Genomic DNA, 27,055 nt, shown 5'->3' with positions numbered 1-27,055 from the left:
AGAAACAGATAAGTGCTCAGAGATTCACCTCAAGAAAGTGAGAAAAGGGTGAGAATGTCCAGAAGCAGGAGACTGCGGTTCTTCATTATAAACCTCATATAACTATTTCATTTTTCAACTGTGTATATTATGTATGCGCTTCAAATTTATGGGATTAAAAAAAAATTTAAATGCCTAGAATGGACATGAAAATTTGTTTTAAATAAAATTAAAATTTTTTTAAAACAAATAAACTTATTCAATTTCCATGCCACCCTTATCCTCAACTCCAGGTACTCTTTCCTCTAATTTAAATCCAAGTTAGTTTACAGCATAGTAATGGTTTTAAGAAAATTAAGTGACTCATCACTTACATATAACACCCAGTGCTCATCCCTAAAAATGCCCTCGTTAATGTCCATCACCCATTTAGCCCATCCCCCCAATCAACTCCCCTCCAGCAACCCTCAGTTTATTCTCTGTAATTAGGAGTCTCTTGTGGTTTGCCTCCCTGTTTTTCTTACTTTTCCTTCCCTTCTCCTATTTTCATGTTTCATTTCTTAAATTCCACATAGGAGTGAAATCTTATTTGTCTTTCTCTTATTTTGCTTAGCATAATACACTCTAGTTCCATCCACACTGTTGCAAATGGCAAGATTCCATTTTTTTTTTTTTTAACTGCCGAGTAATATTCTGTTGTATATATATATACCACATCTTCTTTATCCATTCATCAGTTGATGGACATTTGGGCTCTTTCCATACTTTGTTGATAGTACTGCTATAAACATTGGGGTGCATGTGCCCCTTCAAATCAGCATTTTTGTATCCTTTGGATAAATACCTGGCAGTGCAATTGCTGGGTCATAGGGTAGTTTCTGTTTTTTGGGTATTTTTGAGAAACTATTTTCCAGAGTGTCTGCACCAGTATGCATTCCCACCAACAGTGCAAAAGTGTTCCCCTTTCTCTGCATCCTCGTCAACATGTTATTTCCAGAGTTGTTCATTTTAGCCATTTTGACAGGTGTGAGGTGGTATCTCATTGTGGTTTTGATTTGTATTTCCCTGATGACGAAGTGAGGTTGAGCATCTTTTCATGTGTCCGTTAGTCACCTGGATGTCTTCTTTGAAAAAGTGTCTGTTCATGTCTTCTGCCCATTTCTTCACTAGATTATTTGTTTTTTGGGTGTTGAGTTTGGTAAATTATTCCTAGGTTTTGGATACTAACCCTTTATCCAATAGTCATTTGCAAATATCATCTCCCATTCTGTAGGCTGCCTCTTAGTTTTGTTGTTTTTTTCACTGTGCAGCTTTTTATCTTGATGAGGTCCCAATGGTTCATTTTTGCTTTTGTTTTCCTTGCCTCTGAGACATGTCTAGTAAGAAGTTGTCACAGTGAAGTCAAAGAGGTTATTACCTGTGTCCTCCTCTAGAATTTTGATGGTTTCTTGTCTTACATTTAGGCCTTTCATACATTTTGACTTTATTTCGTGTACAGTGTAAGAAAGTGGTCATTCTTCTGCACATTACTGTCCAGTTTTCCCAACAACACTTGCTGTCTTTTTTTTCCATTGGATATTCTTTCCTGCGTTGTCAAAGATTAGTTGGCCACACATTTGTGGTTCCATTTCTGGGTTCTGTATTCTGTTCCATTGATCCACGTGTCTGTTTTTGTGCCAGTACCAGGTTCTATCCCTTCCCACTATACCTCCTATGAAATAATATAACAATAGGATAATGAAATGATACCTACCAATATTATCTTTTTATCACTCATAGAACCCTGATAAAACTGGGACTCAACCAAAGGCTGGTTTCAATCCTTGGGGCAAAAAACAAAAACCACCAAGAAGCAAACCAAACAAACCCAAATCTAATCTTTCAGAAGCCAATCCTTCAAATGTTTGAAAGCGGCTACCATGCCCACCAACTCATCTTTTTCATAGCTGTAAAACTGTTCAAGGTTTCCTCACATGACATGATTTTTCTTCTTCTAAATTAGCACCAGTTTCAGTATTGATACAGTCTAAGATCATTAGCTATTTTTTTGGAGTCTGCATCACACTATCAATTCAGATAGAATTTATGGTCAACTAAAACTCTTAAGACTTACTAAGGTACACTCAGGCAAATTCTCTTCACCTGCCCCACTCCATTGTGCGTGCAGTTTTGGTGCCCTTTTTTTGAAGGTAGACGGGACCTTGTTCAGGACCATAAATATACTCTTTCTTTTTAAAAAATCATCTTGAAGGAGAGTCACCTTATTAGATTCTAACTATTGTTACATTATGCTGAGGTGTTCTGAGATTCCAATTTTGTTGCCTTGGTAGTTTTCCCAGATTCTCTAAAATTAGATGAACAAAGTCACTATAATTTCATCTGAAGCAGATATAAATATTAACCTTGGAAATGGAGTATAAGCTAGATGACCATCTGTTAAGAGATACTTAGAAAAAAACACCTATATTAGTTGGAGATTAAACTTCATTGGTTCTAAGGCTTCTTCATTACCATTTTAGTACAAAATTAACTCTTGTCGAAAGTTACCTGTTTCATTCTATTAGCTATACCCAACAGGGTGGCTCACCAGGATCCCCCAACTTTCTCAACATTCTCCAATGGCTAGCTGCCCCTGTGATTACTCTTCCCTCAAAATGTTTGCTTTGAAAATTACTTTTAAATCAGATGAATAGGGGACAGAGATGCATGCACAGCATCAAATCATGTAAAGAAGAGTAACATCAGATTCAAGAGATTCCTGTTCTTCAATCTTCTACAGTTAAGATTCTAAGTAAGACTTTCAAATATTTAGATTTGAAATTTAACAATTTCAAACAATTCGGCTCTTTCCATACTTTGTTGATAGTACTGCTATAAACATTGGGGTGCATGTGCCCCTTCAAATCAGCATTTTTGTATCCTTTGGATAAATACCTGGCAGTGCAATTGCTGGGTCATAGGGTAGTTTCTGTTTTTTGGGTATTTTTGAGAAACTATTTTCCAATTGTTTAAAAACAATTTAACAACTGTTTTTAAAACAAAGGAATCTGGGTCAAAGAAGAAGTCATGAGGGAAATTAGAAAATACTTCAAGATTAATGAAAAAGAAAACCTAATATGCCAAAACTTATAGGGTGCAAGTGGAGCAAACTATACCAAAAGCAAATCAGAAAAAATATGAGCAGAAATTAATGAAGGAATAGAGAAATAGAGAAAAATCAATGAAACCAAAAGTTGGTTCTTTGAAAAGATCAACAAAATTGGCAAACCTTTAGCTACACCAACCAAGAAAAAACAGAAAGGTTAAAGTACTAAAATCAGGAATAAAGAGAAGACATTACCACCTATGCTGTAGAAATAAAAGGTATTATAAAGAAATTTTATGAATTGTTTGCAAATAAATTGGACAATTTGCATGAAATGGACAAGCACCTAGAACCACAGATTATCAAAACGGACTTCAAAAGAAACAGAAAAAGCTGAACAGCCATACAAGAAACTGATTCAATAAACAAACAATTGTCAAAGAAAAGCCTATGCCCAAGTGGCTTCACTAGTGAATTCTACCAAACATCTGCAGAAAAATTTTAAAAATTCTTCACAAACTCCTCCAAAAAGTAAAGAGCATTTCTCAACTTACTTTATGAGGCCAGTGAAGCAAAGACAACAGCACTAGAAAACTATTGATGAACATCTATTCTTTTTTTAATTTTTAATTTTCATTTATTTTTGAGAGAGAGAGACAGGCAGAGAGCAAGCAGGGGAGGGGCACAGAGAGAGGGAGACACAGAATTCGAAGCAGGCTCCAGGCTCTGAGCTATCAGCACAGAGCCCAACGCAGGGCTCGAACCCATGAACCATGAGATCATGACCTGAGTCGAAGTCAGACGTCTAAGCGACTGAGCCATCCAGGTGCCCCATGAACATCTCTTCTAAATGCAGATGTGGAATTCCTTAACAAAATACTAGCAAAAAAAAAAAAAAAAAAAAAAAGACTATACACCGTAATGAAGTGGGATTTAGCCCAGGAATGCAAAGTTGCTTTAACATTCAGGAAATCAATTTATGTAATACACCATATGAAAATGAGTAAATAAAGGAACCATTCTTTGCTCACACTAGGGGAATGTAACAAAAAATAAAGAGTTAAAACTTCCTTTATCTTTCAAAAATAAGACATAAATAATCCAAGTGAAAGAAAAAAGCATGGAGGACACTTGCAGAAATATTCCAGATCAGAGGCTACAGAAAAATGGAAGTTCAATATCTGACCGTAGACTCAATCCTGTACTGGGAAGATAAACTGCTAAAAGTCATTACTGGGCCAACTGACATAATGGGAACAGACAAATTAAAGTAGATGTTATCAATGTTAAGGTCACCTGGGTGGCTCAGTCGGGTTGAGCTCAGGTCATGATCTCACGGTTGGGAGTTTAGCCCCATGCCAGGCTCTGTGCTGACAGCTCAGAGCCTGGACCCTATTTGGATTCTGTCTCTCTGCTCCTCATGCTCTCTCCTCTCAAAAAGTAAACATTTTAAAAAGATTTTTTAAAAATGTTATCAATGTTAAACTTACTAATGATAACTTTACTGCAATTCTATAAGAGAATATTCCTATTTTTTGGGAAATACACAGTAAAATACTTAGGAGTAAAGGGCCATAATGCATGCAACATATATATGCGACAAAGAAAGAGAGGATAAATGATAAAACAAGTGGGGTGATACATTAATGATAGATGAATCTAGGAATAGGATTTCTTTTTGAAATTACTCTCAAGTTAAGAATGTTGGAAAACCTCCCTCCCCCCCCCCCCCCCCCACAGAAGACAAGTTATGGAAGTATTTATATTACCAGGACACCTTTTAGATTCCTTAAGATTCTAGTAAGACAAATAATGGTACAGTGAAGAAAACATTAACTTGAGTTTTGTTTCTCTGATAATGCACAAGTTTGTTTTCTGATGTGTAAAATAGATTAAGTTAGATGAATAATGAAACCTGCTGAAGAATAAAATACAGGGGCGCCTGGATGGCTTAGGTCGTTGAGCGTCCAACTTCGGCTCAGGTCATGATCTCACTGCTCATGGGTTCAAGCCCCATGTCCCGTCGGTGCTGACAGCTCAGAGCCTGGATGGAGCCTGCTTCGGATTCTGTGTCTCCCTCTCTCCCTGCCCCTCACTTATGCTCTCTCCTTCTCAAAAATAAACATTAAAAAAAATTTTTTTTAAAAGAATAAAATACAAACACTTAAAATATAATTTTACTGTTTGAAATACTAGAACTTTATGGTTATATATATCTTATTATTTTATGCCATTAGTTACATCCAAAACTTTGAATGCTCAGACAGCTAGAAGTCTCTAGGAACTAAGAAACAAAAAGACTGTTTTGGTTGGCATATTCCATACACTTCTAACTTTACAGTAGTTTCACATTTCTCCTGCCATTCTTTCAATTACCACTGCTGCTTCTTTCTCCATGTTTATCAAATAACTTAATGTATGAGTGAATAGTTTATAAAATGCCTACTGTACAGTATAAACTAAATTACAAATCTACATACAGAGCCTCCTGCTCTTCTAAGAAAACGTGCTGCACAGGGCTGGATAAACAACAGAAACTTTATTAATACAGAATTCTTATATTTATTGTCACCATAACACCAACTCCATTAAAATAATTCTGTACTGATGCTGACTTCTGGAACTAAGTTCCTATTCTAAAAAGAGGGATTTTAATGAGACCATCTTGACTTTATGTTCCTAACCTAATAATGAACTGCAGGTACTTGTAATTCCAAAACAGCCTGCTGTTTGCTTCCCTAGCTCCATGCCTTTCCACACACTGGTCTTTCAACCTGAAATGTCCTTCTCTAGCTGGCACTTCCCTTTCTACGGAGCTGTCATTTGCACAGGTCTGTAAATAGTACCCTGCCTTCTCACATCTGTACTTGGACATAATCCTACTTTTGAATTTATCTGCTCTGTGATAGACCTGTCTCTCCTACTAACCCTGAGTTCTTTGATAGCAAACACTCCAGAGTTTAGCACTATGCCTAATAAATAGCTTATGCTTAAGTTCTGAATAAGTAAAAGCAATCAGTGCTTACGACTCAGCCAGGTATTGTTCAAAGTATTACACCATCTGAACTCATTTAATCCTTATACAACCTAACAAAGTTGGTATTATTATTACACCCATTTTTAAAGATGAAGAAACGTAAAGGTACCTTTCGTTTTTAAAGTATTTTACAATCGGAATAAAACGTGTACACGCTCTCAGCTTCCAGGCTTCACCAAAAACCTTCGTAGAGCTCCATTCTAACCTACTAGGAGTCACACTGTCGCTTAAACCCAGTTATCGGTCGCTGCAAATCATCGCTACCGTGCCTTCCCCACACATGCTGATTCTAACTAGTCTGCTCTACATCAGTAGTAAGAAATTTATCCCAGTCCAGAAGTTCAGAATCTCCCATATTTCTGGTTCCAAATCTGCAAATCTAAACCCTGTTCATTCTTCATCTATTTGTCCACTACCTTCTATCTCATCTACCACAAATCACGTGGAAAAAGCAGAAGCAGATAATCCTATCGTTAATGTTTTCAACAAATGCATTTTTCGGTAAATTAGAGACTCTACAACATAGGCTGTACGGGCCAGAATTCTGGCCACCCGGCTCTAGCTGTCACCTACAGGGTAAATTACTTCATCCTGTGGACCCTCAGTTTTCCTCTTGGATAAACTAAGGCTCCCGAACTACCTGCCTCACCACGAGTCCTTTGGAGGCTTCAGTGAGTTGCAAACTGCTTTGAACAATGCCGTCAGATAAAAAGGTTCAACAAGTGTTATTATCATACCCTGCTCCTCAAACGGAGGCGCTCTCCACTGAGAGAATAAAAAAGCTGAAGACTTGAGCTTGACATTCAGAGGCCTTCAGTGACTCCATTCTACCTCGCCAGGAACACCTTCCACTACTTTGCTACCCAACTCTCAACCCTTGCCCAAATGACCTGCAATGGAACCTCGAGCTCAAGAGGGGGCCGTTCTGTCCTCTTTTCAAAATTTCGGGTACTTCAACCCCGCCTTTCTAGCTCACCTCCTTTCCAATTTCCCCCACCCACTCACACCCGGGGTAACATTCCCCTCCCGCGAGTGCCCGCAGTACTGGCCGTTCAACGGATCGTTTGGCATTCATTCCGCTTTGCAATGTCAATTATCTTCCTTTGGCTCCCGCAGTAGTGTTGAAGTCTAAGGGTGGGGGTGTGTCTCCTTCTTTGTGTGTTACACAGGCTCGAGGTGCCCAGTGCACCAAAGTAGACAATTTGCTGCTGCTACAAAAAAGTTACTCGCTGACAAAAAACTAGCCCGAAAGGGAACACAGCAGAGCCGTTTACAAACTGGGCAGGTGCTGAACCGTTCTGGCGTGGAGAGGGCGGAGTGGGGGGTGGTCGCGAAGGTTTCCTTTGGAGGGGGAGGCGGGGGCCGGGCCTCAGCCGCGGAGCGCGGCTCCCGGAGCTTCCCTTCAGGTGGCACCGGGTGGAGGGGCAATGGGGGGGGGGCGCGAGCGCGGGGCGCGGAGACGCGAGTCCCCCCCCCCCCGCCCCCTCACCTTCTCCTCCTCTTCCTCCTCCTCCTCCTCCCCGGCGGAGCTGTAGGCCTCACAGTGGTGACGCGGGGTCATCCGGGGGCCCGTTACCACCCCATTTTCCTCAGCGCGCGTCGGCGGGGCGCGCGGGACGAGGACCGGACCGACTGAGGAGGGAGAAGAGGGGGAACCGGGCCGGGGGAGCGCGGGCGCTGGCGATCGAGCGGGACGCACGGCTGTGGCCGGTGGGTCAGCGAATTAGTTCCATGACTTCCCCGGACCTGAGGCTGCCGCGGCCACCGCCGGTCCCACTCCTCCAACCGCCGCCGCTAGTGCCCGGGTGGGGAGGGGGTTCCCTCTCGCCATAGGGCGGCGGGGGCCGGGGAGAGGCGGGGGGTGAGACCGGCTCTGCCCCTGCCCGGGGGAAGCGCCTCCGAGGGGAAATGGTGAAAAGGGGGGAAGGGGAGAAAAAGGAAAAAAAAGGGGAAGGGGGGGAAAATAAGAAAAAGCGAGACAGAGCCGCTGCCGCGTCCGCTCGCGGGGAAGGCTGGGGAGGGAGGGGAGGGAAGGAAGAAGTGCCGGTTCCTCGGCTCCGCCCTCGCGGACCGATTCCTAGACTTGCTCACTCCCTGTAAACAAGACTGAACTGGTCTCGTGCCCTGTCGTTTTTCCTCTCCGCCGCCTTCTTCGTCCTACGAACGTACAGAGGAGCCGGCAAAAAAAAGCTGAGCTGTTGGAGACGGGAGGGAGGAGTCTTTAGCACTGGGGTGGAAGAAAGGAAGACGTTTTCTGTGTGCTAAGGGAGGTCAAAAGTGCACGGACTCATTTTCCTTGGAGAAGCGGAAGGGCACATCATCAGCTTCACGGTGACGTAAGCGCTCTCCACTCGCTGGCAGAGGCATGCGGTGGCCGGAGAGTGCGCTGCGCATGCGCCCCGGGGAAGAAAGAAGCGGCTGAGAGCTCCGCTTGGGGGGTGGGGTTTTGTCTGGATGCTCTTCTGGACGACCCCAGAGCCACCTGATTTTATCCAACCTAATAGGTCTCTAGAGCTTGTAAGAAGGGTTTATTGGGAAGGGGCTGGTACTCTGTTGTGTAAGATCTTGCATTCTTTGTTGACCTCGCAAAAAAGTGTCTGACAATTACGTATAAGTAGAATTGCGGTTTTTCTCTGTGGCGCATAGTGGATGGAGGTAGATTCTCAAGGGCTTTAGAAATCTGGCAATTCGGAGGTTCATATCCATAAGCACCTTCTTGGGTGCTAAAGTCGTCTTTTACAACCGTAAATTATACTCCTGATGGTGGGGAACCTTCTTGGTAATGCGCCAAGGGAATTCTATACACTTAACCAACACATCTGAGTATTTGAGTAGGTTTTATTACCAGGTCTTTAATGAGTGTGTGGGGACATATAAATGTGTTTTATTTGAGGTTCTTTTATTCACCTATGATAATTTTGGGCTCATCTTTTAGTTGCTGCAATTATAGAAAGAATATGTGAAATTACAGAAAGGAAAAAAAAGCCCTCAAAGTCAACTATTTACAGGAGTAGCTCCTATTTTTTATAGGCCTATTTTACCAGTCATTGACAAAAATTATATTGAGCATATTCAGCACTTAGACTCAGTGCTAAGGTCTAGCAAACTGGAAGTAACCAAGACAGAAATAGCTCCTGCCTTCATGGAGTGTACAATCCAAACAGGATAAACATTAATCTGATTATCACTATCTAAAATTACTCAGTACATTTTTACCCAAAGATTACAAAACACTAATTTGAAGGGATATATGCACCCATGTGTTTATTGCAGCATTATTTACAATAGCCAAACTGGAAGCAGCCCACCTGTCCATTGATAGGTGAGTGGGTAAAGAAGATGTAGTGTATATATATATATATATATATATATATATATATATACACACATATATATGTATACACAATGGAGTATTATGCAGCCATAAAAAATGAACTTGCCATTTACAACAACATAGTTGGATTTACGGAGTATAATGCTAAGTGAAATAAGCTAAGCAGAGAAAGACATATATCCCTCGTGTGGTATTTAAGATACTAAACAGCTAACAAAAAAAGACAAACAAAAAACAGACTCAGCTATAAGAACAAACAAATGAGTTACCAGAGGGAGGTGGGGAGGGGGGATGGGGGAAATAGGTGAAGGGGATTAATAGTACACTTAACTGGGTGAGCACTGAGTAATACATAGAATTGTTGAATATATTATACACCAGAAACTGATATAACACTGTATGTTAACTACACTGGAATAAAATAAAATGAAATGAAGAATAAAATTACCCAGTATATTGAGTTGTATACATGTAGATGTATTCCCACCCTAAAATACAAGATCTAGGATGACAGGGATCTTGCATATTTTGTTTCATCCTGTGTCCCTGTCCCTTTAATAACATCTCAATATTTGATTACTAAAAAATTACCAGATTCAAAAGTATTAAGATGGAAAATTGCAGACTGCAATGGAAACACTTAACCTTAGCCTAGTTAGGGATATCAGAGAAGGTTTCTCTGAGGAAGTGACATTTAAGATGAGACTTCAAACCACTAGGCAAAGAAGTGGGGAAAAAGTGATACAGGCAGATGAAACAACACGTACAAAGGGTCTGAAGCTGAGATGTTCTAAAAATCTCTGAAAGGTAGTATATATAGCTGTCTTGAGAATTGAGGGGGAGAGAACTGAGGACCACAGGTCCATAGGACAGAGCAGAGAATGGGAAGCCCAGGAAGGATTTTAAGTGGGTTGTATCCTGCTTTTTTTTCACTTCATGTGGCCTTTTCCCATATTACTATGTGGTTTTCCTTCTACATGGCAAACATTTTTCTGCAGAATACTTTTGAGAGTGTAACACTTCTGCATAATACCTTTAAGAGCGCAGCATAATTACATTGTTGGACCATGATTTTCACTCCTGTAAGAATCATTATAAATTTTACTTCTAGATCTGTAGCCAGGAAAAATGAGAACATGCCCAAGCAAAAACTTGTTCATGGGGAGCACCTGGCAGGCTCAGTCAATAGGGCATGCAACCCTTGATCTCAGGGTTGTGAGTTCAAGCCCCACGTTGGATGTGGAGATTACTATAAAAATAAAATTTTTAATTAAAAAAACACCTGTCCATGAATATTCATAACAGTATTATTCATAATAGCCAAAAAAGTAAAATATCACAAATGTCCACCAACTGATAAATGTATAGATTAAACGTGGTACATCTAAACAATGGGATATTTGGCCATAAAAAAGGAGGTACTGATATATGATGTAACATGGATAATCCTTGAAAACATATGTTGTCTTTTGTGCCTGGTTTCTTTCACTTAGTGTAATGACTCCATTTATATGAAATGTCCAGAATAGGAAAATCTATAGAGGCATAAAGGATTAGTGTTGCTTAGCACTGGTTGCAAAGATGGAATTGGGAGACGATAGCCAAAGGATGTTGGGTTTCCTTTTGAGGCAAATGTTCTAAAAATTGATTGTGATGATGGTTGCACAACTCCAAATATACTTAAAACTATTGAATTGTACATTTAATTGAATGGAGTGAAATGTGAATTATGTATCAATAAGGCAGTTGTCAAAAAAAAATGAAAGCAACAAAAAGAATCCAATTAACATCTTCATTTGTGACCTTTTTTGGGTTATTACTGGGTCCAATAGTACTTACAGCTTCATGGCTTTTGATGAATACCAGTTTGCCAGGCCATTTGGCAGAGGGGTTAAACCAATTAAAATGTAACTGGGAACATTTAAGAGCTTCTACTTCATTATGTACTTAACCCTTTTGAACTTTATGTTTATTAAAACTGTCTTACTGTCTGTCAGAGTGCCAGTGACAATTTAATCTACAATACTATAAACGGAATTTCAAGTAATTAATAGGTGGTAAGAACAAGTTTCAGTTGTCCCAACAAAAACTATCAACTTTCTTCTACCCTGTTCACCCATAAGACCTTGCAATCAACATCTCTATTTTCTTAATAATTGTGAAATTGCTTTTACAATGAGTATAGTTGTAAAAAAGGAAAGCCTTCGAAGTTCCCTTAGAAAAGAAATAAGGCATATGAAGTAAATATATTAATATCTATGTATTGGCAAGAAATTCATCGTTTTTCATTTTTTTCAGTCTTTTTAGAAATGTTTCCCTTTTGTCCTAATAGTAAAAATAAATATCTTTCCATATGGCACTTGAAAATAATGATAACTAAAATACATTGATTACTTACTATGTACAGGCAGTGCACTCATGTTGCATTCTCTCATTTTTATTCCCACAGCACTCCTCCTCCTCGATAGTAGGTATTTTTTGTTGTCCCCATTTTACAGAAGATAAGAAGGTAAAGTAAATCTGCAGGCGTGAAGAGGCATAGCCAGGATTCAGACCTAGGATGTCTAACTCTGGAGCCTGGTGTGCTTCCAATTACTACCCTTTCCTGCCTCACCCTGTGGATATTTCTGGCCTACATTAACTCTTTGAACAAAAATACTAACCCTCTGGTTATTTTTGTCTTGCCTTTAATCTTAGAACACATAATTTTTTTTTAAGTTTTTAGTTAGCAGTTTATATTTGTATTTCTAGAGAGTTGATTTCTGCTTAAAAAGGTGTTATTAAATTTTCTTAGACCTGTTTTAGTTCATGACTGGAATATTGAATCTTGAAATAATAAACCTGCCTTGCTCCAAATGCAGAGTGGTAGAGTAGGGAAACACCTGAGAAACAGTGTTACTGTCATAAGAAAGGCTCTGTTCGGAAATGCAAAATAGTGTAAAGTGAGACAACTGAAGGGAATCAAGTTGATGAGCAGAAAATGGTTTGCCATCCTTAATCTTTAAAGAAAAATAATTAGAAGTACACGGCTTACATTTTTATGAGTATAGAAGACAGGCTATTAAATCTTTAATGACAGAAATTTCTGGTCTCCTTTGTCTTAAATGAAACTTTTAGGATAATGTTCCCAGCAGAAGATTTATGAAGGTACTGTCTTGAAGGAGAAATACTGAGGCCTACAGGAACCAAGGAAATGATTTATTTCCACTATAACCACTTATCTTTAGCATCTGCTTACACTTAAGGATCCTTTTTACAGCTTCCAAAATATGTTTTCATTAATCACTATGGTGACAGAATGTAAGAGGAATAAACCTCCCAAATAGACATCAAGAGAAATCAAATAATATAAAGACCTCCTACTTACTAGTAAGTGGGGAGAAAGGGCTCAGACAAAACAAGTCGAAAATTCAAAAATAGGAAGCCACAAGCTGCTTTCCAGACTGACCAACTCTGAAGGCAAGCTGGCTTTAGTTTAGGTTTTTCATATTCAGGTGCTTATTTAGAAAGACGTCACCCAAAGGGATCATTGGTTGCATGCTTCATTAAGAAGGGCCTCAGAAGTCAAACAGCAGTCACCTATTTTAAATTTGTAAGTCAAAGAGTCTTCAGTAGAAATATTCTTTTGTTGTTCTTGTTGGAACAAAAATATACCATTCAAATGCCACCACTTATTCACAAACTGTTTTGAATCTTGAACGACCAAATTTAGTAACTTCAGGGAAAAAAATCTTTTTAAACATATCTAATATAATCAAACTACCAATACATATTGTTTCTTGTCAAACATCTATGGGGGATGTATGGACAGAGAGGTAAATGTCTTCCAAAGTTTTAGTCTCATCACAACATATGTTTACTGCAACCCTTCTTCTTATAAGTAAAGGAAAAGAACTATTTGGGGAATCAATTGAAATTATCCACAATCAGGGTTTCCAAAACTTCTTTCTCACATAGCTAAGCTACTTTTATTACCAGACGGTGATTTAGTAAATACTGAGTCCCAGTCGCATATTGGGCTAGGCACTGTATGGAAGGTGAGTCATACATGGTCCTGTTTGTAAGAAACGTATTCATTCATTCTGTAATTCAGCAACATTTACTAGCTGTGTGCCTGTGAGCAAGTTAATCAGCTTCTCTATAACTTGACCTCAGTTTCATCATCTGTAAAATGAGGGTAATAATATGTCTCATAGGTTTTTATGAGGATTAAACGGGAAAATATTTGCAAAGACTTAGATCAACGTATGACACTGGAGACACTAACAGGCTAACTATTGTAAGAGTCCTTTATGTGCCAGGCTTGAGTGTGATTTTTTTTTTTTTTTTACACTTAATGCAGTTAAGATGGCCACCCTCAAGCAGCTCTCAGCCATGCAAGTGAGACAATTGCATTAACGGACATTATTCATATAACATGAAAAGTTTTATAATAGTTTTATGCAGAATGCTATGGGTAAACAGAAGAGAAATTCTGTTGATCAGGGGTGCTTTTATAAACTTGAATGTGGCATTATTTGCTGTGTATCAAATTTATATTTACAAAATAACAGCCGTATAAAACAAGTATTTAGGGTCTTACACAGTCTTGGAGGCTCAAGATCCAGGAGTATCTTAGCTGGGTAGTTCTAATTCAGGGTTTCCAATGAGACTACAGGGAAGTTGTTGGCTGGAGCTGATGCCATGAGGGGCCTGGAGAATCTGCTTGCAAGTTCATCGTGTGGCTGTAGTCAGGAGGCTTCAGTTCCTTGCCACTGGGCCTCTCCAAAGGGCTGTTCATGTCGGCTCCCTCATACAAGTAATGAGAGAGACAGAGGCAAACAGAAACAGAGAATCAGAATACCAAGGTGGAAGCTGCAGTCATCTTATAACCTAAACTGGGAAATGATGTACTGTCACTTCTGCCATATACTTCTACTAGTTAGAAGCAACTCACTAAAACCAGGCCATACTTAAGGAGAAGGGAATTAAACTTGAAGAGCATCAAAGAATTTGTGAACATATTTTTAGAACCATCACAGGTATGGAAAGAAGAGTAAGGTTTAGCTCAGTAGACAGGAACAAACTTATGACAGGCAAGGGAAGAACAGAAACAAAAGAGTACAGAATTAAGGGAGTTATTGTTATTCCCATTTTAAAGATGAGGAAACAGGCTTAGAAAGGTAAAGTAACTTTCCCATCATGTGTTAAACGGTAAGTGGCAGAGCCAGATTCTGAACCCTATTTTTAGTTCTAGAATCCAGATCTTATCACTACCTGTATTAGGCAAGTTTCTTCAGAGAAACAGAACCAAAAGGATGCAACTCCATCTATATCTACATTTATCTCTATATGGAGAGAGAGAAAGGGGAATTTATTCCAAGGAATTAGCTCCCATGATCATGGAGGTTTGGTAAGTCCAAAATCTGCAGAGTAGGCCGGTGGTCTAGAGACCCAGGAAAGAGTTGCAGTTCAAGTCCAAATGCAGTCTGCTGGCAGAATTCCTTCTTGTTCAGAAAAGTTCAGTCTTTGTTCTAGTAAGGCCTTCAACTGATTAGATGATGCCCACCCATGTTATGGAGGGTAATCTGCTTTATTCGAAGTCCAATTTAAATGTTAAATCTCATCCAAAAAAACACCTTCACAGAAACATCCAAGATAATTGTTGACCAAATATCTGGGGACTACAGCCTAGCCAAGATGACAGATAAAATTAACCATCATATTACCCTGTACAGTACAGACAATTTGGGGTTCAGATTGCAAAGGGCCCCAAATGCCATACTCAGCAGATTGCTGAATTTACAAAAATTAACCAGTGGCTCTCTCATGGCTTTCTGATGTCTAACCACACATGACTTTGAACATCTGATATTGGTGGGGCATTCCCATAGAATATTGTAATTCTATTAGGGAATGTATATTGGAATATTTGTCATGCTTCATCTTCAGTACTATTTTGACAAGTGAAAAATTTGGTTTTATTGACATTACACTTTTTCCTTTCAATGATTTCCTTTCCAATCCACATAGTTTTAGTAATTAGCCTTTCCCATATTTCAAATGTTTACTCATTTCAAAACTATTTTTCTCTATTCTCCTCACTTGGACTTTTTTCTCTTAACTTTTTCTTTTGTTTTCGTGCCTTTTTTCAAGGATTCCTTTTAAGCCATGCCTCCTACCAGACTGAAATGCAAAATTAGGAAGAAAGACAAAAATGTAGGTGGGAACTAAAGGACCCAGTTTGTATACCAGCTGGACTTGGTGGTTCTAAAAGTATAAATATTGTTCAAGCATCTTTTCTTTGCAGAGGGTGCATAAAAGAAAAGCTGTTTCATCCTTGCTGCTGGAGATATTTTTCTTTGTAGCTAACATCGAGCAGGAAATTCTTTATGTTTATCTCGGAGCTTCAGAACTTGAAGTCATAATGGTTCCAGCCTATTCTTTTGGCCCACTCCATTCTGGGCCTTCGTCGAGAACAAGACACATATAGCGTGGGCAGGAGAGTCTTGTGAGGCCACTGGAAAGTGATCTGAATTACAAGTCTGTGGTTACATCCTGCCATAGCCGGAGAGAACAGGAAGCAAAGTCTGGACAACCAGCAGAGCCAAAGATGCAACAAACTAGAAGGGAAACAGAGCTGGACTTGCAAAATAAATGGGGGCAGAGACCTGGTGGTAAAGCATAAAAGAAGGTAAGAGAGTTTGGGAGTTAGTTCTATGGATATAGGCCAATTTTCACTTTCCCTCTTAAACACATCATTATATAATTTGTGAGTTTCAGAGCACCCATGGGTGGATAACACCACTAGATGGGTTGGTGAATTCTATTAAATGAGCAGATTTTGTGGGTGAGTAAAGAAGACATCAACATCGTTTGAAAGAGATGCTAGCTTCCTAAAAAAGAAATATTTAATGCATCAGTGCTGCTCTGTGTTCTTTTCTTTCCCCCACCATCTCCTCGTTGCTACTGATCATCCTACAAGCTCAACCAAGTGTGATTTCCATATTTAGTGTGTTAGGAAAAGGGCTTCATTAACAGTATGAAGAAACAAAGGTTTTATCAAAATCAGTTTCTTTTATTTTCAAATATATCAACACAAATACTAGGTCAATGAATAAAGGAGATTTTGATTGTTTCTTTATCTTTCTGTCTTTAGTAAAATTAAATCTAAACCATCTCGGAAAAATAGTTTTCCTGTTTTACCTAGAAAGATTGCCACTGGAGGTATTCCATAAATCCTCTTAACTAATCCATTCTAAAGGAATATACTCCTCCTTTTAATTGTGTTCCTTTGCATATTTCAGAAAACTATTCCTTATACTATTACTCATTTGAAGTCTGTGATGGCAGAAATGAAGACCCCAAAATCTAAACAAAATACTCTTTGGATCAACCTGTGTAGAAAATGATCAGCTAATTTTGACTTAAATCTTATCTATATTTATAACCACTTGCATTTTAAAGCAAAAAAAAAAAAAAAATACCCCAAACTCAGTATTCTGTAAGATAATTTCTATTCCTGAGTCCATATTGTCTTCTGAATGCTTGGGGATAAGGTTGGTAAGGAGGAAAAATAATGCTGCAGAAATAATATTGAGAGGAAACAACTATCGTGCTAAAGAGACTGCAGTATTCCATGGGACCTTCCATTCCTCCTAGGATATCAGATATTCTCCATCATGCCTCTCAGAGAGAGCCACTGATCAATTTTTATAGGTCCATTGAAACTTGGCTTCCTGACCACTAGAAGAAATTTATAACATACATATAAATAGGTAATGAATATTAAAAGACTGATCTGAATGCCAAGTCAGGTTTTTTTTTTCCACCCAGAGAATTGTTGAATAGAACAGACTTCTTTTGACAACTACTCCCACATGCATTATAATATATGCACCATATTCTTTACTGTAGAAAGTTATAGTTAAGGCCACAGAAACTGGATCTTGTCTATGTGAAAAAACAAGGCTATCTATGTTACTGATAATGTTGCTTTTATATTTATACATAGTATCTTGCTATTTGCCTTTGCTTTTAACATATTTTAGTGCTTTAGTTTCTAAAACTATTCAAAAGCCAAGTAGTTATTCACTAAGTTCTCACTATTCACTGAATTCAAAATGAATTTATAAAACTTTTAATGTCAAGTGGTAGCTGTTGACTTTTATGTTTGATACACATTAAACTAAGGAACCGAGACAAAATGTAATTTCTATGCTAACAAAACCAGGATCCTTTATCATAATACTAAAATTATTTCTAATTCCAGGAGTTGAATTACAGTAAAAGCCAGCATTAGAAAAGATTTTCAACAGGTTGTTTTTGAGTGGGGGGCTTTTTTTGGATTAAGAGTCAACCATCTTACATTAAAAAATTTCATTAAAGCTTGCTGCAATCAGTACGTAGCCTCATGTCCTACAGCAGCTTGAAGGGGTATAACCCAAGGGGTAGATGCCATGACAACAGGAATTGCTGGCTCTGAGCAACCCCTGTCAATGCTGGTGCCCCAATCCTCCTGGCACTCAAACTTTCTACTTTCCCTTGGCAGTTTCGAGAAGAGTAAACTTTGATCTGTTTGATAGACATTGAAAGAATTTCATCTCTGTTCTCTGCCTGGTTGCCTTTGCACAGCTGCGCTGCTGGCTCTCTTCAGATGTGTACTGACCTTGGCATGACCTGTGGGGGTCACTGCCTCACATTTTATGCTTAGCCAACCATCGCTGTCCTCATTGCTGTTGTTGGATTAGGTCCCTTGCAAGTCAGTATCTATGCTGTTCTAAGTAAAGAAAGAGTGAAGTGAACTGAGGGATTCTCTCTTTGCTGGTGTTATAATCCTTTCAATGAATTTCTAAACGGTGTGGACTTGCTTTCCATTTTTATAGAGCTCACAGTGTCAAATTTTATGTTGACACATTTTAGCTCTTAATGCTCTGTTGTCGACTTATGTGGCACTGGATCAGGTAACATTTAATGTGACACTACCTAACTCCTGAAGTGTCTGTGTCTGGACACTTTAACTTGCAACTCTGCGGAGTGAGTTCCCTGCCCATGTTAGGTAACCCCCAAAGAAATTAGGGGGCAGCCTCTCTCTCACCTGATCCTTTCCTATAGAGACTACTGTGAGTTCCAAAGTATTCTCTCTCTCTGACCCTCTCTCCATCTCTCTTTCTCAAGATCCATTAGAGCCTTTGGTGGCCCTACTTTCTATAAAGTGTGTAAGTAAAGCCCCCGAGTTAAACATAACTCTCACTTTTTAAGAGAAAAATTCACTTTCTGTTAACAAAGGAGTAGAAACATAAAATTCTTTTTATAATAGACTTATAATTACTTACTAATAGAATTATTACTATGAACAATAATATGACTTTTCATTTAATATTATGGTTAGATAAGAAAGAGATAAGGAGAAACTGTTGTAGCTGAAGATTATATATGAAATCAATCTTTGTTATTCAGTTTTGTAAGTTTTATTTTTCTTATCAGAAACTTTTTGTATTTAGATTGACCATCTCCATTCTTTAGAGTTAACTGGGTTTTTTTTAAACTGTTATCCACTATCATTCAATAGCTTTTTTTGGGTCAAGCCTCTTTTCTGAGTAGGACCCCCAGAGAAGCTGCTAGAAAGAATTATTTCCTGGGATGAAATATCCTGGCCAGAGCAACATCACTCCATGTTGTATTTGCCAGTAAGTTGATGAGATTATACCTTTTCATTACAGCCCCCCCCCTCTCCTTCTTTCAAGAGTAAGTATTGTAAAAGATACATTTTAAGTAACTTCCAAATTCTTTAAGATGAATGCAATAAATTCTTGAAGGCATATTTAAACATATCCTGGTACATCGTATGGTACAGACTGAGGCTAATGTCAGTTGATTTTGCAAGCTACATTTACTAGTAAGAGCTGCAGTCATATGGGACTCCGTCTGACTCTGTAAATATTTATTGAGTATCAACTGTGTATAAGGCCTTGGGCTGAGTTGAAACATTAAGCTGAGCACAAGCTGACCACAAAAGCAGGAGATAATGTTACAAACACAAGTATACTTATTGGGAAATATGCAGTGATCATAATTTTAAGGGAAAACTGAGAATAGCTATGCAAATATTTTGTGTAACTTTCCTATGTATTCTTAGAAAATACTTAGAGTTTCTGCTGCTTTCCTAAATATTCTTTTTTTTTTTTTTTTAGTTTGTTTATTTAATTTCAAGTTAGTTCGCAGTGTAGTATTGGTTTCAGGAGTAGAACCAGTGGTTCATCACTTACATATAACACCCAGTGCTCATCCCAACAAGAGCCCTCCTTAATGCCCGTCACTCATTTTGCCCACCTCCCCACCCCTCTAGCTAGCACTTCCCTAAGTATTCTTAAATATTCTCTTTATTCTAAGATCCTGTTAAAATCTTAGTGGATCTGTTTCACCTCCCGGGGCTCTGTTTCTTGCCCCTGATATGGATTTACTGTGCAGTGTTATATCTACCATGTCTTCAAACATGTTCTGTGCTCTTCCCTTAGATTTATGTCAGGTTCCAGTAAATGGGGAGAGAATCATCTGAAAGGTCTGCACAATGATGGCCTTATTTAGGCTACTGCCTAGGTTGTTGAAACAAAAGACTCAAAAATAAAGATACCAAAGTGGTGGCTCTATAATATAGAGAATCAACTCTGTCCGTCTTGTTGGTTTTCCAGCCTTAGAGATTTGGCTTCATTTTTGTGCCCCGAAAAGAGCTCACCAGCACATCCTGATTCCAAGCTCACTTTGAAGGAAAAAGAGTGAAGAAAACACCTGACCCAGAAGTTGCATATGTCATTCTGCTTACATTCCATTTACTATGCTGTCTTTAGCTATATTTAGATGTAGCTTAAGCTGTCATTAGTATGGAAGACAAAGGATGTTGAGAGGACAATTAGCAAACTCTGCCACATATTAATATGATCTGTATCTCTTAAAAACATTTTTTGGGAAAACAACCTAGCAGTTGGTGCTCTGGCGGATACATCACTTTCATCCTAGTTCCCTTGAGGTTCTTACTAGTCTTTGGAGCAAAGGAGTGGAGGTAGTAAGAAAAAAGTAAAGAAAAATCTCAGCCCACTGTGCAGCAGTATCCCTTAATGCTGACCGTCGCTGCAAAAAGTGTCACCTTTGCACCGTCACTGCACTGTCACAAAGGGCCAGCCCATCAGGCTGAGCTTCAACACTCGATGTGCATCCCACAGGAAGCCCTGCAGTCTTGAGCACATTCACAGGATGTGTGCTTCCTTCCTAGTTAACTCTGAAAACTGTGGCTGATAAGCTCAGATAGTCTTGCTTAGGGATCTCTGCCAATGGCAGCAGAAACCCCCTCGACTTAACTCTCTCACCATGTGTGGGAAGGTTATTTATTGAAGGGATGCAGGGAATATCAGGGAATCTAATTTCAGAAGGTAGAGTCCTATTTCACAGGAAGTAGCTGGCCATCCAAAAACTACTTTTTCTCATCTCTGCTCCTCTGGGTATGTCCACTTGTTCCATCTCCTCTACATCCCCATTTCTGATCTTTCTAAAGCTTTGGAAGTTCACTCCCCTGTAATTCTCCTCTGAGACTTTGATTTGCCATGGTATCATATTTGCCCCAATCCTCCATGGCTGAGAGCTCCTCTGCACAATTTGGCTAGTCTCAATCTCTGTGTTCTCATTCAACTTCTGACATGAGAACATCTAATTGGCTCAGGCTGAATCAGATGTCTACCCCTGGTTCAATCAGTTGTAGCCAGGAAAGCACAGTCACCTGAGACAAGCATGACCAAAGGCAGAGTCTTTTAGAATAGTCATGGCCAAAGGCTAGAAGGCAGATTCTCTTAGAATAGGCTGTGAATGGAAATATGACTGATATATCTAGTACAGACATAATATTTTTTTTATGTTTTTAATCCCAGTTCAAATTGGGCTGATCAGAGTTGGTCCTAGAATAGTGTTAAACCTCTGGTTAGTTACAAAATACCATCTGACCAAATACCATAACTGGTACCGGGGTGATCCCCCAAAAGGCACTATAGGTCATCTATTCCCATGACCATATAACTTTCCTCCCTTGCCTTCATCCACTTTATGCCCTAGAATTGGCAGCTTCAGTCTCCTCTCAGGTGGCATCAGTTTATGAAAATGTGGTGCATTTTATCACCAGGATTTCTTCTTTAGTTTGGATAAATAATAATAGATAGGAAGAAATAATAGATTTCTTTATCTCTTTTTGAAATCTTTCATGATTTCCATCATTTCCTTTGAATTACATGATCTGTGAGTAGCATTGATAAATGTCCTTGGCATTGGTCTTGGCAATGATTTTTTGGATTTGACACCAAAATCAAAGGAAACAAAAGCAAAACTTAACAGGAGGGACCACATCAAACTAAAAATCTGCACAGCAAAGGAAACAATCAACAAAATGAAACGGCAACCCACAGAATAGAAGAAAATGTTTACAAAACACACATCCAATAAGGGGGTAATATCCAAAATATACAAGGAACTCAGTTACATAGCAAAACAAAAATGGAAACAAAAGAACAACAACAACAAAACAGAAACAAAGAAACAAAAACAAAAAACAAAACACATAAAAAAATGGGCAAAAGACCCAAAGAAGACATAACAAATGGCCAACATCTGAAAAGATACTCAATATCATTAATCATCCCGGAAATACAAATCAAAACCACAATGAGATATCACCTCACACCTGTTAGGATCTCTATTACCAAAAAGACTTGTCTTTACTGACCTCTCCCCATTTCCCTCATTGCTAGTGAGATATGGAGGAAAAGGGAATCCTTGAGCACTGTTGGTAGGATGTAAACTGATGCAGCCACTGTGGAAAGCAATATGGAGTTTCCCTCAAAAAATTAAAAATATAACTAACATGTGGCCCAGTAATCCCACTTTTGGGTATGTATATTCAAAGGAAATGTAATCATTGTCTTGAAGAGATATATGCACTCCCATGCTCATTGCAACATTATTCACAATAGCTGAAGTATGGATAAACCTAAGTTTCCATCAGCAGGTGATAAGAGATATCTGTATATCTATGTCTATGTCTATATATCTATATCCATATCTCTAAATCTACAATGGAATATTATTTGGTCTTTAAAAAAAAAAAAAAGCAAATCTTGCCATTTGTAATAACATTGGTGGGCCGGGAGGGCATTGTGCTGAGTGAAATAAGTGAGATAAAGACAAATACTGCACGGTATCACTTATGTGTGGAACTAAAGGAAAAAAATCAAACCCATATAAACAGAGAGCAGGATGGTGGTTGCCAGGAGGGTAGGGGGCGTGGACACAGGTGGGTAAAGAACACAAGCCTTCAGTTATAAGATGAATAAGGTCTGAGGATGTAAAGTATAACCTGGTCCCTATAGCTGTTAAATTGTATTGTACAATTGAAACTTGCCGAGAGTAGAAGTGTTCTCACCAAAGCGGGAGGGGCGGGGGGGAAGAAGGTAAATATGTGAGGTGATAGATGTGTTAATAATGTCAAATGTGGGAATCCTTTCACAATGTATACACATATCAAATCACTTTATATACTTTAAATATATTACAATTTTATTTGTCAATTATAGCTCAGTCAAGCTGAGTAAGCACACATGTGTAAAAGATGTTTGTAAGAGTGCTACTTGTTGGCTACTTTGAGAGAAAAACCAGATTCTTGGGTCAGGTCTGGACTACTGAATCTGAACTTCTGAGATGAAGTCCTGAATCTGCATTTTAACTCCTGCACCCTCAAGTAGGCTGAAGACTGCATTTTGAGATAAGCTAAGTGAACTCTGTAGTGAATTAATAAGATTTTAGTGATACATTTACTAGAGATTCCAATTATTATTATTATTTAAATGTTTATTTATTTTTGAGAGAGCACAAGTGGGGCAGGCAGAGAGAGGGAGACAGAAGATCTGAAGCAGGGTCTGAGCTGACAGCGGTGAATCCTATGTGGGGCTTGAACTCATGAACTAGGAGATCATGACTCGAGCTAAAGTCAGATGCTCAACCAACCGAGCCACCCAGGAGCCCCATAGGGATTTCCATTATTATCAGTGCCTGAAAGAATACTAATTTTGTATACGGAATTTAAGAGGGATTTGTCATAAACTTATATTTTAATTTAGCTGTTTTATAACCAGAAAGAATAAGTCAATGAAGAGAAGGAAAATCAGAAGCTTCAAAAGATAACAATGAATATCATAATGTTTCACAGAATATTTGCTGTATTTGGGGAATAAAAATGCCCCACAGATGTCATTTTTCCATATCATAAAATAAGAAATAAACACATGAATACCAAATGTAACTTTAAAAAATGAGGGGCACCTAGGTGGCTCAGTCTGTTAAGCGTTCAACTCTTGGTTTCAGCTCAGGTCATGTTCTCACAGTTTATGAGTTCGAGCCCCACATTGGGCTCCGTACTGACAGTGCAGAGCCTGCTTGTGATTCTCTCTCTCTCTCTCTCTCTCTCTCTCTGTCCCTTCCCAGCTTGCTCTCTCTGTCTCTCTCTCTCAAAAATAAATTAATTAAAAAAAAGTTAATGAAATTAATTTTTTAAAATTACTCCAAGTACTATAATGATTGTGAAAGAAATATAGAGTATGTTTTAAAATGCAAAGTGTTTATGTTACATGTATAAAGCATACACACACACACAAAGATTTAATAATAGTATAAATATACTCTGGTTAACCTTATGAGTTAAGGATATTTTGAATGAATAATTGCTAATTAATTCACACTGATTATTAATATGCATAAAGTTCAAACCACACATGTCTGAAAAGAGGACTTACATATTTATTTGTGACAGAAAAAAAAATCAGTTAATAGAGTTGACTGAATTATGTTACTGAACTAACTTGACAGCCTAAACTGTTAGTACTCAAGCAAAATCTCTGTGCATCTCATATTTATAATGAAAACATTCCTGAGCTAAGGAAAAAAAAAAAAGCCTGCCTTTATAGCTTCAAGGAAATACTGTTAAGTAAATTTAGGGGACTTCCAGAGGTAGCAAAATGAGGAGGGGAAAACCATAGAATGATCTCACTTTTCTGATAATTGAAACTCAAACTCCTGGAACATAGCTGCACAATTTCTACCCTTTTCTTTTAAGGTTCAAGGTCCTCCTGGACCTTGAAAATAAAGGGCAGAGAGGTAGTACCTCAGAATTGGGAATCAGAAATCAGATCCTGAGGGTTTGGGAGTCATAAGTCAGCCAAGGATACAGAGTTCTCTAGAACGGAGCTTTCTTGGGACATGAATCATGTTTATTTTAGACGCAAAACTTTCTAGCTCCAAATAGAAAAAAAAAATCATTCTTACTTTATGAAAAATGTCTCTGCCAGAATGTTAGGAAACAAGTGAGTCGTCCAAGCACTGAGGCTCTGTGGCTCATTTGCAAAGTTCCTCTTCTTCATCTGCTCTCAGTGCCTCCTCCCTGGCCCCGGGCCAGTCTCAAATGCTCAGTTCTACCATTGTGCTAAGGACAAAAGTATGTCTGAAGTGTATGCTGCATTCTCTAATGAGTTTGTCTACCTACTCCAGGTAAATCAGAATGTCTCAAGAGGATCCTTGGGACACAGAAAGCATGTTGTGCCTGATGAATGCAACCTGTGTGTGAGCCTGCTTCAGAAACTGTCATTGGACAATACCATAGCTCTCTGCTTCCTGGAGAGGTTCCTGCAGGAGTTTTAAAGTTGTTACATGATGTGCAACTTTATTAATTTTAGTTGCAAATGTGAGCGCATACACAATGCGCTATTTAAAACACTAATTTAAACACTACAGTGAGTGGGGTTGTGTTCAGTTGGGCCCTTGCAGTTTACTATAGTGTTGTAAAGATAAAGTCTCAACTCTTAAACTAAGATCTCCAGATGTGATGCCTATTCCTGCACAGCCTCTTTTGGGCAGTACCCATATATTTACCACTACCACTTTTAAAGTTGGTTACCAATAGAATTTTGAGGTCATGGATCTAGAGTACCGTAATCTGATTTGTTGTCCTCAGACCTAGAAACTGGAGCAAGTGATAGCCTCCATTTGGAGCAAGGTTTCTCAATCTTGGCAATATTGATGCGTTAGGCTGAGGAATTCTTTGTTGAAAGAGTTGTCTTGTGCATTGAAGGATGCTTAGCAGTATTTGGTTTCCTCTAGGCCCTAAGCTTGTTAAATGCTGTAGCTAAATGTAGTCAGCAAGTTTTGTTTTGTTTTATTTCCCCCTTCAGGCAGTAAGAGCTGATCTCTGGTGCCTTCTGTTTAAGTGGAATACTGTGAGCCCATTTTTCCTTTAGGAACCCTAGTCTAATGATTGCCAACTTCTGAATCTGAGCTCTCCACCAACTGGGAGCCTCAATCCACTCTTTTACATTTCTTTTTATTCTCTTCTGTGGGCTACCCCATATCCTTCTAATGAGTTCATTTTACACTATTAATTTTTCCCTCAGTTCAGTAAATAGCAACTCCATTCTTCCAGATGGTCAAACCAGAAACTTCCAAGTCATCTTGGACTCCTTTTTCACATGCTGTGACCTCCGGGTCCCTGCAGGATACAAATAGCATACTAAAAGGGTATCTGAGGAAAATTCAAAAGATTGTTTAGAAATATGTGGTCTGGTTGAGGGAAACTAGTAAGAAATGGTGAAGTGCCCAAGAGGTAGCGGAAAGACTTTACTCCCTGTAGGCAGGAAGGAGCATGGAGTGGGGAGGGTTTGCCAGAGCCAGCAAGAGCTATAGCTATGGGAGATTGCTGCCTAACAGGAGAGAAGGGTAGTTTTTGCCAGACTGAAGGGTGGCAGGGAAGGATCCAGGAGAATAACCGTCCTGGTCTTGTTCTCCTCCTGCCCTCCAATCTCCAGTTGTCTGAACCCAACCAAAGAAGGACAGGAGAATGCAGGTGTGTGGTCTGTGGAGGTCAGACTTCCAGCCTATGGGAGAGAATGGAGTGTGGATCTGAAGGGGCAATCAGAGAACATCTATGCACTCTCACCAGCAAATCTGTCAGCTCTACCTTGAAATACATCCAGAATCCAACTCTCACTACCTCTTTCATTACCTTCTTAGTCCAAGCCACGATTTTTCACATTGACGATTGCATTAGCCTCCCACCTCTATCCCTCACTCAGTTTTTTAAAAATGTTTATTTTGAGAGAGAGACAGAGAGAGTGCAATTGAGGGAGAGGCAGAGAAATAGGGAGAAAGAGAATCCCAAGCAGGCTCCTCGCTGTTAATGCAGAGCCCTATATGGGGCTCAAACCCATGAACCATGAGATCATGACCTGAGCCAAAATTAAGAATCAGACACTTAACTGACTGAACCACAGAGGTGCCCCACCAGTTTTATTTTTTTACAGCATTTATGACTCCCCCCAAAATATTATATATATATAATATATTACATATATTATATAATCTCCCATAGCTATAGCTCTTGCTGGCTCTGGCAAACCCTCCCCACTCCATGCTCCTTCCTGCCTACAGGGAGTAAAGTCTTTCCGCTACCTCTTGGGCACTTCACCATATATATATATAATATATCTCTCTCTACTGGAATGTGAATTCCATGAAATTATAAACTTAATCTGTTTTGTAATACTATTAAATTCCTTATACA

General features: G+C 39.0%; 1 protein-coding gene and 1 long non-coding RNA gene across 3 annotated transcripts in view; one reads left to right on the top strand and one right to left on the bottom strand.

Moving 5' to 3' along the window:
• CCNI (cyclin I) overlaps nt 1-8,141 on the bottom strand; it is a 35,485-nt gene extending 27,344 nt beyond the window's left edge. Inside the window, exon 1 of one of the 2 annotated variants that reach the window (XM_027058825.2) lies at nt 7,591-8,141. In XM_027058825.2, the coding sequence (XP_026914626.2) occupies nt 7,591-7,662 (72 nt within the window). In that variant the 5' untranslated portion in view covers nt 7,663-8,141. The remainder of the gene's footprint in view (nt 1-7,590) is intronic. The other variant, XM_027058820.2, reaches the window with a different exon arrangement.
• On the top strand, nt 8,124-26,806 carry LOC113599303 (uncharacterized). The gene is made up of 3 exons (XR_003420111.2): nt 8,124-16,108; nt 17,966-23,188; nt 24,991-26,806. It is a non-coding gene; the product is annotated as an uncharacterized LOC113599303 (long non-coding RNA).
• The last annotated feature ends 249 nt before the right edge of the window (nt 26,807-27,055 follow it).

This window comes from Acinonyx jubatus, chromosome B1 (assembly GCF_027475565.1).
Source record: "Acinonyx jubatus isolate Ajub_Pintada_27869175 chromosome B1, VMU_Ajub_asm_v1.0, whole genome shotgun sequence".
NCBI lineage: Eukaryota > Metazoa > Chordata > Mammalia > Carnivora > Felidae > Acinonyx > Acinonyx jubatus.
The sequence above is the reverse complement of the archived record's forward strand: the minus strand, read 5'-3'. Positions and strand labels throughout refer to the sequence as shown.